Genomic DNA, 13,045 nt, shown 5'->3' on the forward strand with positions numbered 1-13,045 from the left:
CATGAAACGCATGCCTCCCTATTGCATAAGGAATCAAAAATTGAGCTTTCTCAACCATATCCACCAAAATTTTCTCATAGGTCGGTGCAAGAGTTGTAGTTGTCTTCTCGCTTTCTCTCCTATCACAGAACCATGACTGTAGTGTGAAGTGAATAAATTCGACGAATGTAGTTATCGGAAAGCTCCTAGCGTCCCGGGTCTTATTGTTGAAACTTTCAGCGTAATTGCTTGTCATTATATTATACCTAGTATCCAGGAAAACTAAAACTTAATAGTAACATACATTTAGAAGATTTCATATATTAAAATACAATTCACAATGACATACCTATTTCCAGGAAAGTAAGCACGGGACCACTTATCAAAACCCATGCCTTCTAGGTATTGAGCAATGGCTGGGTCTTTTGATTTGATTTTTTCGAAGTTACCATGGAACTCAGATTTCCTAAAAGCATATGCCACATTATACATCAACACATGACAATGATTAGTCTTGAATTTAGCAACCACATTCATACTAATGTGGTGGTAGCAAGCACCGTGATAGGCATCGGGGAAAATAGTTTCCAAGGCATGTGTAATACTTGCATGCCTGTCAGAAGCAAACGTCAGGTCCTCGAATTCCCCAATCGCTTCCTTTAGCTTTGACATGAAATACTTCCAAGAATCATGATTCTCACTATCCACAATACCAAATGCAACTGGATATAGATGGTTATTTGCATCCAGCGCGACTGCACATAACATTTGCCCACCGTATTTTGTCTTTAAAAAAGTGCCTTCCACACATAACACAGGACGACATGTACGAAACCCTCTTCTACTAACTCCGAGTGAGAAAAAGCAATATTTGAATCGATCTTCCTCAGTGACAAAATCTGTCAACGTCCCGGGATTTTTTTGTTGAAGCATGAATAGGTACGATGGTAACTTCTGGTAGGATGCTTCCAGTGTCCCTCTGACATAAGAAAGAGCCTTCTCTCGGCATCTCCAAGCTTTTCCATATGACAACTCAATGCCATAATTATTCTTAATGTCCTCTCTTATGTTGTTTTCCATGTACACATTCGATCCAGTCTGATATTTTTTCTTTATGCAATGACCAATAACCCAAGGGGCAGCTTGGCGATGGCCTTTAGGTCGGAGGTCAAGTGAGCAAGTGTGTTTGTTGGTGAAACGAGTTATCTCGAACATATCAGATTTAGGAATTCTCTTCCCCCTCAATCTCCACCCACAATCAGGATCCTTGCAAGTGATATACCAAACTTTAGTACCTGACTTCTTCACCACAAACTCGAAGTTCTGCTTCATTGCATACAAGTGTGCCTTCGTCTTCAACTCTAACTTGTTCTAAAAAACTTTCCCAACTTCTATTACTCCACAACTCACCCCAGATAACGTGGGGATAACATAAGAGGGGCATGGGATATCTTCAGCAGTATACGCTAGAGAACTCCATCTATTTCCATCATCTTGTGTAGTTGGACGACTGCTCGCTGAGCCAACAGTCCTCCGTCCTTGGCTTTCTTGACGTCTTGGCAATGGTCGTACATTTAAATTATCTACTTAAACCACATGTAGCATCGACAACCGATCCTCTGAGTTATCAATAGAACTACTGCACCCCTCAACTCTTTCATCATCATCACCAAAAAGGGCAACTGGATCATCATTGACATAAGGCTCATACTCATACCCATCATCATGCGGGAGATTTGTTGGGGGAAAAAGTTTCATTATGACTAGGACCTCTCATGCATACACTTGGCCCAGGAGCTGTTTGTGGAACAACCATGCATGATTGATTATGATTTTCCATATTAACACTCGCTCTAGGAGATGGATCAATAAGAGCAATGTTCTTTGCAATCGAACTAACGCATAAAGGAACCCGATGTTTTTAGGACTTCGAATTTTCAAGAATAAGAGCACTAACTCCTTCATCATCTGTGATTTCGATGGGATCTACGCTAAAATCATTGCATGTAAACGGCACTTCCAACTTTAAGTTAAACAATGACCTATCCACTTTCAACTTTGAATACAACTTCTCCAATAATTCTATGTAACCAACATCAATTGGTACATGTATTATAGTGTTCAAACCAGCTTTGAAATTCCATTTTTCTCCTTCTGTTCCCAAACACCGTTGTAAGAAACAATTATATTAACTCTGGAACCTGCAAATTTACAAAAAAAAAAACATAAGAAAATTATAAAAATAAAGTGTAATCTATGAAGAATCGATGGTAAATCGATGCCTATGAAAATATGTATTGTAGTTCAACATCGATGCCACATCGATGACATCGATGCATAATTGATGTTGATGGTTGCCATTTCGATGCGATACCATTTCGATGCCATATATTACATCGATACTGACATCGAAATTAGATGTTCGCCTCAGTATCGAAATGCCATCGATGCTAATGGTTGCCCTCTGTATGCGATTCAATTTCGATGGTATATCGATGCCATATCAATGTGTTGGACCCAAAATGGGTATGTTTTAAATATTTATAAATCGCAAGCGCACGAATCGTTCATATAGAATAGTGATCGTGTAAGCAAGGATGTCGAACCCAAATGAGTTGTCTAAAATCGAAAAAGAGAAACTATTTTAAACCAAAATTAATAAATTCTAACCTAGCCCCAAAGATTGATGAGAATTTGTGACAAAAAAATAAAATAAAATACAATAATAAAGATATTAAAGACAAATATATAAACATAAATTAAAAGTAAAAATTAAGATGGTAAAATAAGATTATTAAGGATTAGAATTCACAAAATATAAGTTCAATAATATTTATAAGTATATTGATTCCCAAGTTTTAGTGATAGTTAAAATAAATCAAATTATCATTTCTTAAATAAATTTATAATTTTAAACACAAATTATTTCTAAAAAGATAGGATTTTTCTTCACTTTTCAAAGTTACAATTTCAAAGAATTTAGTGTAAATCAATTTAATGAAATAACAAATAAATCAATGAACATTATTTATAAGGCAAAACATAATATTTTTGTTCTAAGCATGGATGTGTTCAATTTAATGACACATCTTACACAAAGAATATTATGTATTTGCACTAATGAAGAACAAAGTTTAAATATGTGCTAACAATCCAAAATACATGATATTTAAGATGAAAGAAGATATTTGAAGAAGAAAATTTCATAAACTTTGTTGCACAAAATGGGAAATCAAGATACAAAATAAACACTATCTAGTTACACATTATTTCATCATCACCTTAATAATCTTAAAAAGATTAGAAACACATAACTAGAATAGCAAATACAAACTAAAAATTACAAACATAAATAGGAAAATTTGGAGGAGAAACCCCCAAAATTTCCTCTAAAAATACATATAAAATAACCAAGAAGAAGAAGAGAATAGAGAAGTTTTGAAATGTGTAGAATTTGGTATAGTAACCTCCTCCTCTCAAAATGGACACCAAACTCCCTTATTTATAGCCAAAAAATGGGAATTAAAATAATCAATTTAAAATAATTAAACTGATTAAATTAATTTAATTAATTATAATATGGCAAATATGGATAAATTATAGGGTGTAATAATTATGTTTTGGGGTAAAAAGTATAGAAAGTGGGGTAAAAAGTGATATTTTTGTCATAGGGGACAAATAGTACAAAAGTATTTTTGTGGGCTCAAAATGTTGCTTTGTGGCTGTTGAGTCTTGTGTGGGAGGCTGAAAGCAGGCGTAGGCTTGGGTGCTGGCATGAAGGGTGGCAGTGATGGGCTTGCTGGCGGTGTGGCTTCATTGATGCATGGCTGTGAGGTGAAGGAATGCATCAGGTGGAATTGGGTGCTTGGGTTATTCGGCCATATGTGATTGGTGGGAGGAGAAGACTTGCTGGAAGTGGCATTGTTGACTTCTGAATGAAGCTTGGACGTGGGAGTGAAGGCTGGAGCATCAAATGATTTTGTGGGCCTGGAGACTTGGGCCTTGAGGCAGCTGGCTTGAAGGAAGAGGCAGGCCCATTTGTAGGTGCTGAAGGCAAGAGGAAAAATGTCACATTTCATGCTATTTCTTTCAAAAATACCATTCTTTATCCTCATTTTTATTGATTTTCAAGAGCAAATAAATTACAACAAATTCCCTATAAAACAATCATAAATTAAATTAAAACTAAATATTTTCAATAATAAAATATACAACAAAAGTTCCATGAAAATATTAATTAAAACTTAATTTACTTAAACATTTAAGCTCAAAATTGCATCTTTTTACTCCTAACTTAACAATATTAATTTTAAATAATTAAACTATAATATTTTACAATAATATAACTATAAAAATACACAAAAATCTATAAAATTAAAATAAACTTAATAAATTTAAAATTACTTAAAAACTTAATAAATCAATTAAAAACTCAAGAATTAAGCAACAATTAGCATATAAAAAGTGGTAAAATAACTCTATTTTGTAAAGTTATCACAATGCTGAACCAAATCAACATATATGGCATCGATTCAACATCGATATAACATCGATATTACATCGAAAATATCATCTAATTTAGATGTTCACCTCAGTATCGAAATGGCATCGATGTACCATCGATTTTTGAATGGCTCCCACATAATCCCAGATACGAAGAACAGTTCAAAAATTGCAGAAAAAAATCCAAACTCAACTGCGGAACAGTTCGAATCTAATATCTAACCATGACATTTCATATTCACAAGTAGATTAATGAAATGATACTTACCCGTGATTTTTTCTCTTAAAAAATGCCAAGAAACTTCCAATTTGTTCCACCTCCGAGCTATGAAAAATTGGTTGTAAATGAGGGATGAGAGAAAGAGATAGAGAGAAAAAATGTGTGAAGTGTTAAATTTGAGTGAGGAGGGTATTTTTGTCCAAAATATAAGAGGGGGCACATTATGGGGAGAATTTTTATGTTCGCATTTAAAAAAAATTAAATATGTTATGATGCATAAAAGGTAAAATTTCCCATGTAAAATTGTTATATATTAATATATATATATATATAGTAGAGAATATTCTAGTTAATTTGAACATTTGTAAATTTTTATGAAATTTTATATAATTTAGGATGGAAAAAATAGAGTTTCAAATAGATTATTTTATACGTTTTTTTTTTTTTTAAATGTGTGTTAAATGTTATTTAAATTTAGAATTTGGCACCCTAAATTATTCATAATTTTTTAAAAATTTAGAGGATGTCCTAAATAACTAAATATACACCACCATATAAAAACATTTCGGTTACAACTCATTTTTCTATTAAAAATAAAAAAGCACATAACAGTACATCTTAAAAAAAACATACTGCAACAGCTACCTATATACATACATGGTTATGTGATTACATAATAACAAGTTATAAGTTGACATTATCTATATTTGAATGTGAGTACTTAACAAATAACACCAATATTTTTTTAAAGAATAACAACAATGTTTAAAAAATATGAAATTAGAGCTCTAAATACGGACTGAGCTTTTTAGCATGGTAAGAAATTGGTACAAGCGCGGGAGGTACGACCACGACATGGCACGAAAACATATGGGTTTGGGCCAGGCATGGCACGAAGTTGTAAATTGGCACAACGCATCACAGCATGACATGGGCCTGAGCACGGCATGACATGACAAGCCCGAAGACACGACACGAAAGCAGAACATACTAGCTTGAAAGCACGATACAATAAAAAACATGATATTTTAACATTAATAATGATAATAAATTTTTATTTGTCAATTATATATAAATTACGATAATAAAAGTCTATTATTTTTATCAATGTTTATAATTTTATAATTAAAACTATAATAATTTATTTTAAGATTTGTGAGTTAAAATTTTGAGCATTTATTAGTAGGTATTCAAATTCTAAAAATTATCTTTAATTTAATTTTGTGTAAAGTAATGTTGAAAATATATAAAAATATCTTAAACTATAATTTAAACATAAAAATGTATTTAAATGGGTGGTTAGTCCATTAATTGTTAAAGAGAATGTGAGAGGTTTAACTCCCTATTCTAATATTTTTTAAAATGGACTTAAATATGAGCTTCAAAGTGGGTCCGAATTAAAAAATAGATCAACACCATACGAATCACGATACGATATAGGTCGTGCTGATCTTACTTCTTCAAATATAGGTCAACATGATATGAATTTATATGCGGGCACAATTCGAACTATTCGAAAGCACAAAAATAAGGGCGAGCGGGTTACATTTACAGCTCTATATCAAATCAGGTTAGAAGAAAACAAGAACAGCCATTACACCTTGAATTCAAATTATTCAACGAACCCTTATGATTATTTTCAAATCAAATGTGTGTACATGTATCAATATCATGTATCGAATTTGATTTAGAGTTAAAATCCGACAACATATCTTGTAAGATTTTACCAAAATTCTTGTAAGAGGGGTCGGCTGGGGAGTAATAACTCACAAACATTATTGGCGAAGAAGATAAACCATTTGACCAAATGTTCAATTTTCAAAGGAACAGAACATTTTTGTTCATGTATTAAACGTACGGCACTTGTGAAACCATGGACCTAAGTCAATGCAGGAGCGGCTCACAGTTTAGTTTCACAATATGGGCCCTTTAATTCATATATTTCAACGATGGGCCCTTGTCTTTTAATTTCAAAGATGGGCCTTCACACATACACATTGAGCTTCACAAGCCCCACTTTAATACCAACAATTTTGTACATAAACTAATTACTCAGATAGGGATGCACATTTTCGCCATGGGGATAAGGCCCTGCGGGGACCCGCTCCTAATGGAGTGGGGAATCCCCATCTAAATGAGGAATTGGGTGGGGACATGAATAATTTTCAATCCCCGATTGTTAAATAGGACAGGGGCGGGGATAGCACTTCCCGCCCTGATGGGGCCGTTTAATTTTTTTATATATTTTGTAATAATTTATATGTATTTTATATTTTTTTTATGTGTTATTGTAGTATAGTAGTAATTTTTTTAGTATTTTAAATTTTATTTAGGATAATGTTTAATATTTTAAATAATAAACATTGTATAATATTTTAATTTACATATAATTTATTATTTTTATTTTAAAATTTATTTTTTAAATAAATGGGTCCCCCGTGGGGATTCCGCGCCCCAATAAGGGATTCCCCACCCCGCCCCTGACGGGGAATAAGCGGGGATGGGGTGGGGACAGAGATTAAAAATATAAATGGGGACAGGAACGGGGGGAGTACTCTCTGCCAATTCCCTGCCTCGTGTGCATCACTATACCCATGTTATGTTTTTATGCCTTCCTTTAAATAATAGGAAAAAGATAAAAGAAAAACTTTACTAATTAGTTGATAGAACTCATTCAGGACAATATTAACTAATATAAGCAAGATTAGGAGTCAAGTTGGAACCTTATTACAATCAAATTTGCTATATATCGTTTTAATCTATTGTGTTTTGTATAATAATACCCACTTTTACACATGTGATTTCAATAATTTTAAAGTCAGCTCAACTCGCTACTAAAAGTACAAGCTTGCCTCACGCGGTAGATTAAAAAGAACACGCAAAGCTCAAACCAAATTCATAAGAAAAGTCGATCTCAAGAATCTTTCAAGATTTTAATACCTAATTTTATCAAAATTAATGTTTTGTTTGTACCTTAGATTTTAAGAGGGAAAACAAATCAAATCCAAAGAATTCAATTTTCTCGATTGAATCAATAAATTAAAAATTCTTCTTCTAAAAAATTAAAAACTTAAATGTAGTATAATTTTTTAAATTTACAACAATTATAAATATATACAAAAATATATATATAGTAAAACAAGTCTCAAATCAAATTTGTGGAAAACATTTTCCTCAATTTTTTCTGATTTATTTTCCCTCATAAAATTTTTCGTTTGAGGTCCAAATAAGGTCCAAGTGAAAAAAAAAACCAACTATAATATAGTAAACTACTATTCTAGATTATTTTTAATAATTATAGATATTTCTCCTACATCGCTGCCCCTACATGAAAAAACATATTATAATAGCTATATGGAGAGTGATTTTGTTTATGTTAATTTAGTACTTAAAATAGTTAATCAGAACTTAAACCATCAAACATGAGCATAATATTTACAGCTTTAGCCCATTTTTTTATTCAACATTAAGGAGGTTCACACAGGACAGTAGTACATGCCAAAACACTAGACATTTCTACATAATTAGTTGAAGCAAACAAAATACTTAAAAAAGATATAGAAAACAACTAAATAACTTGCTGATCTTCTCAAATATGCTAAATGGATTTGCATTAGTAGTCCAAGCTGTTGCTACCCTTAATATTTCAAGTCCCAAACTCTTCACATCTGAGCTCTGTCAACAACTAATCATGCCACTGAAGGAACAGGGCGCTTGAAACTATGCCTACTACCTGGGCTTTTGACAGACACACCAGCTGTCCCAAAACAAAAGTACGGGCTCTTCAACCTTTTGCTATGAACATTTGCTTGTTTCATCAAATTGGGATTGACATTGTCAGGCACTTGAGTTGAGGAAGAGGGTCCAGCAGCCATGTCATTCTCAGAAAAGATACCCTTTTGTTTGTCCAATGAGGTTGGAGAAGAGATGGATGATTTTGAGAATGAACTGGACCGAGATCGGTGTGGACCTGTTATCTGTGGCACAGCTTGCATAACACCATGCCTTATCCCAGAAGCAAGTTTCTTCTTTGCTGATGGACTTGATTGGTTACTCCTCACAGAAAGTGCCCTTTTGTTACTCGTTGTTGGTGATGATGGCTTGGAAAATCTCTTCCTAAGTGGGGTTGGTGGCGCTGCATTATCTGAATTGTTGGCTATCTTGTTTGAGTTTGACTCCATTGACCCTTGTTCATCATCAACTGGTTTCTTCACCTTTTGAGGCCTTCTTCTGTCTTTGATCTTGGGCCAATGGAGGACTTGTTTCAATAGTTGCACTGTTGCATTGTTTACCGAACTAGTCTTGGCACTACTAGTGAATGAGCTACGGTTCTCATTGGCCGAGTCATATGGACTTAGATCAACTGAGACTGCTGCACTAATTACTGGACTAACATGACCACCACTGCCATCTGAGGCAGTCTCAATTCCTGTGTATAAAAATATTTCTGTATCTGAGATGCGAAACGATGATCCAGGACTGCTGTTTCCATTACTTTGCATCTTCAAACGTGAGACAATGACTTTTCTTGCATTGTAATTTTGACAACCAAATATGCCACCAGCTGAAATTAACTGTCTGATGAGTATATCAGATGATGCAGAAGGAGGCCTTTGCCTGAGGTAATCAAGTGGCGTCATACCATCAATGTCAGTCACATTGACATCTATTGATTCAGCAGTCATCAGCAGCTGCACAAGGTCTGAATGAGCATTGCCTATGATGGCCACATGAAGCGCAGTTCGGTCTTCGTTGTTCTTGGTGTTTATAATGTCCTGAATGTTGAAAACTTTACCACTCACCAATTGTCTCAGCAGCTCAATTTGTCTGTCTAATCTTCTAAATGCCAGAGTTTGGAAGCCAGACACCGCCTTGTGAAGAAAAGTTTCACCCGCGTTGTTCTTCTGGTGAATGGATGAGGGAGAAGCTGATATAAGAGCCTCAACTGCAGCTAGTTGGCCTCTGTATGCAGCCACATGAAGAGCTGTGTTGCCCTGGTTGTCTGTTGAGTTGCCCAAGTTGAAAGACTTTATAAGGTACTTCAGAATCTGCATGAATAACAAGATTGGTTTGTTACAATCCTAAAACCAATATTCTAAATACGATTTTCTTAATATGGTCAGCATTAAAACTAGTTACTCAAAATTCATATTCTAGAATATTTTCCAAATATGCAAAATAGTATTGAATTTGGTCCCCATACTCATATTCTCCAACCCCTACAGAAAAATACCATCTAAAGAGAGAGTATAGAGTTTGGAAGACCAAATTTTCACTTAACTCTTGTCTTTTTCTTTTGCAGTTATAATAGAGGAAGAAAAAACAAAGCAAGAATATCAATGGCTGGAGAAAAACACTTTCTTGGCACTGGTTATCAAGTCTAAAACTTTTACAATTATCAATATCAAGTGATTTTTTTTTTTTTGACTGACCTCAACTTGTCCTCTCCCTGCTGCTGTATGGAAAATAGTTGAGCCCTGGACATCCCTATAAGCCAAAACATCAGAGCAATTAGCAAGAAGCTCCTTCAAAATCTTCAAGTTTCCACCTCTAGCAGCAGCATGAACAGCCCTGTTGATCATTTCCCACTTGTAAACAGAAGGAATATCTCCAATGTGTTCCTCAAACTCTCCACCTTTTCCAGCCATGAACCTTGGTGAAGAAGCAAAGTCAAGCAGCAGCCTGAAAACATCAGAATTCTTGCTCCTTGCTGCAGCATAGAGTATATCAGTAACACCATACTCTCCTTCACCAAAAACAAGAAGAGGGTTTCTCTCAAGTAGCTCTTGAACAAAACCCAAGTCTCCAGCTGAAGCAGCAGTGTAGATAAGCCACCCACCATAGCCAGCCCTGATGAGTGAGTTCTTGCTTTTCTTTGATTCACAGTGAAGGAAAAGCTTTCTAGCTACATGAGAACGGCATTTGGCCACATCATGGTAGTGTTCTTCATCATCCCAAACAGTCTCCAGACGCCTAATTCGGCGTAGGGAGGTGAGTTTGATCAAGTGGTTGCTGTCAATCTTGAGAAGCTCTTTGACTAAGTCATAGTGTCCATTAGCAGCTGCCCAGTCTATTGGTGATGCATACCACCATTGGTCTCCTGTGCTTTCCCACCTAAGAGGAAAATATGTTGGAGGCATTCTTGAAGACAAAAATTGAGAAAATCCAGAAAGTAATAACTGATATAAAGGCAGTACTATTTCTGAGTTGATCGAACTAAGTAGGACAAGAGAGAAAAAACCAAGAGAACTGATTAAGCTAATGAACAAATCCAGAATTGATTGAGTTGAGTAGGACAAGAGTAATATTTCTCTGGAAGATAGTGGAGAAAGAACTATGAGAAAAAACCTATTGAGTTTCAGATGTTTGCTCAAGAGATTTGAGCAAAGTTACAGCTAATTTCACAGTTAAAAAAAAAAAGACCTTACCTATTAAAGAAAAAAAAGAGAGGAGACAGCCAACAACCAAAATGATTGAGAATGAAGAAAGCTGATATAATTAATACTAATTCTCTCACAAAGAGAAAAATAAAAGAGTGACTTTTGGTATTATATAGCAGTTGAACTAACTGTACTGAAAGCCATTAATAGAAGTTTGGCAAAGAAATGAAATAATATAACAGAAAACACATCAAGGGAAATGAAGTATATTTCAAGTGGTGGAGATGAGAAAGGAAACAGCCATTATTGCTTGTACAAAAAATTAAAACCAAGAAAAAGAAAAAACCCTTTAAGCAGAAAGTTATGGAGTAGAATAATAATATAGTAATAAAAAAAGGTTAATACCAAACTGTTTCCAAAAGGAAGGTAATTCAGGAGAAAAAAGGAATTTATTCTGATTATATCATATTTTTGGAGGGAGTGAATTTTAAAGTGGGAGATTAAGACTCAAACATAATGATGGTGGTAACTGGTTTGAATATGTTTTTAACTACAGTTGGTGGGAATGATATAATATTATATGATATGATAAAGGTCACAAGGTAGAGAAAGATATTAACTCAATGCCTTCAGGTTCTTATGATTTTATTAGAATTTAATTTTTTTACACTGGTTTATCTAGTTAAGGAAGGACTCTAGTTTTAATAATTTGGATGGTTATTATTTTAGTTCTTTACTTTATTCTTTGGACGGTTGAATACTCTATAATATTATGTCACGCGTGTTCCATAAGTGATACTTTAATTTCACATTGATCCACATGCTTGATCCTGATCCTGATCCTACTTGAGTAGTACACCAAAAAAACTGATGTTGATATATTCAGTTTTTGATACCACAGATCTCTTACTCATAAATCAGAATTTTCCTCATTTTTTTAAAGACTTGATTCAGTCTCTTATGCTTACCTAATCTTGTTCATCTCATCAAATGCCTAAGTTTTATTTTTCAATGATATTCAAATTAGGGTGATTTTGCAAAATGGTGTTTTTTTTATAGTCACTTTGCACAATTGATTTTGTTTTGATAATTACAAAAAAATTATCAAAACAAGATCATTTTGCAAAGAGACAATATAAAAGGTCTGTTCCCACTAATTACCCATATTACTAGTGAAAGTTTGAACATACACAAAAACATGTTTATAAGCCACAACTTTTTGTTTGGCCTAAAATGAGTTTCTTGTTCTTCTTATCCTTATCATTTTTGTTTTTTAAATACAAACAATTTCATTTGATGCAAAGAGAAACAAGATTCATTAGCTGTACAATGCACTAGAGTTTTGTAAAGCTTTCTAAAGCAGAGAATTACACTCACAATGATGACCATAATCAGATGATATCCAAAATCTTAAAGCTATATATATATATATATATATAGGACAATTCTTTTACAGGGACTTCACTTTAAGCCCTACCGGTGGGGCTCTCAAAGTTCTCGACCTATGAATAGTTTTCAGCGCGATTTTTTTATGACCGTGTATATTGTAGTTATTCAGAGCATCCTACAAATTTTCAGAAAATTCCAAATAATTTACAATACCGAAAACTAGGTTCAAACATGTTACTTTCCACGCGCATAAAATAAATTAGTCATGCGTGCAACAACATGTTTAAACTTAGTTTGCAGTACTATAAACTTTTCAGAATTTTCTGAAAATTTGCAGAATGCTCTAAATAGCTACAATATACACGGTCATAAAAAAAAAATCACGCCGAAAACTGTTCACAGTTCAAGAACACTGAGAGTCCTAACAGTAGGGCTTAAAGTGAAGCCCTGGGCTTAAAGTGAAGCCCTATAGGAGAATTCTCCTATATGTATATACATGACATTTGATTTAGTATAGGTTTGTAGGTGATTGGGTTGTTGAAACCACACCATCAGAATCAGATAGTGGACTACA

The 13,045-nt window shown here is 34.0% G+C and overlaps 1 protein-coding gene across 1 annotated transcript; it reads right to left on the reverse strand.

Annotated features, from left to right (window-relative positions):
• Positions 1–8,110: 8,110 nt before the first annotated feature.
• Positions 8,111–11,408, reverse strand: LOC133817130 (uncharacterized). Its single transcript, XM_062249538.1, has 2 exons — positions 10,135–11,408; positions 8,111–9,750 (listed from the first exon to the last, which is right to left on the reverse strand). The coding sequence occupies exons 1-2, from the start codon at positions 10,840–10,842 to the stop codon at positions 8,392–8,394; spliced, it is 2,067 nt and encodes a 688-aa protein (XP_062105522.1). The 5' UTR covers positions 10,843–11,408; the 3' UTR covers positions 8,111–8,391.
• Between the last annotated feature and the right edge of the window lie 1,637 nt (positions 11,409–13,045).

The sequence above is a fragment of the Humulus lupulus genome, chromosome 2 (genome assembly GCF_963169125.1).
Source record: "Humulus lupulus chromosome 2, drHumLupu1.1, whole genome shotgun sequence".
NCBI classification, from domain to species: Eukaryota; Viridiplantae; Streptophyta; class Magnoliopsida; order Rosales; family Cannabaceae; genus Humulus; species Humulus lupulus.

Bases quoted from the DNA above. Each gene is read 5' to 3' on its own strand.
- LOC133817130 (XM_062249538.1), bottom strand. From the start codon at position 10,842: ATGCCTCCAACATATTTTCCTCTTAGGTGGGAAAGCACAGGAGACCAA. The intron at 9,751-10,134 runs GTCAGTCAAAAA...TTATTCATGCAG, and splicing joins CAGGGAGAGGACAAGTTGAG to ATTCTGAAGTACCTTATAAA.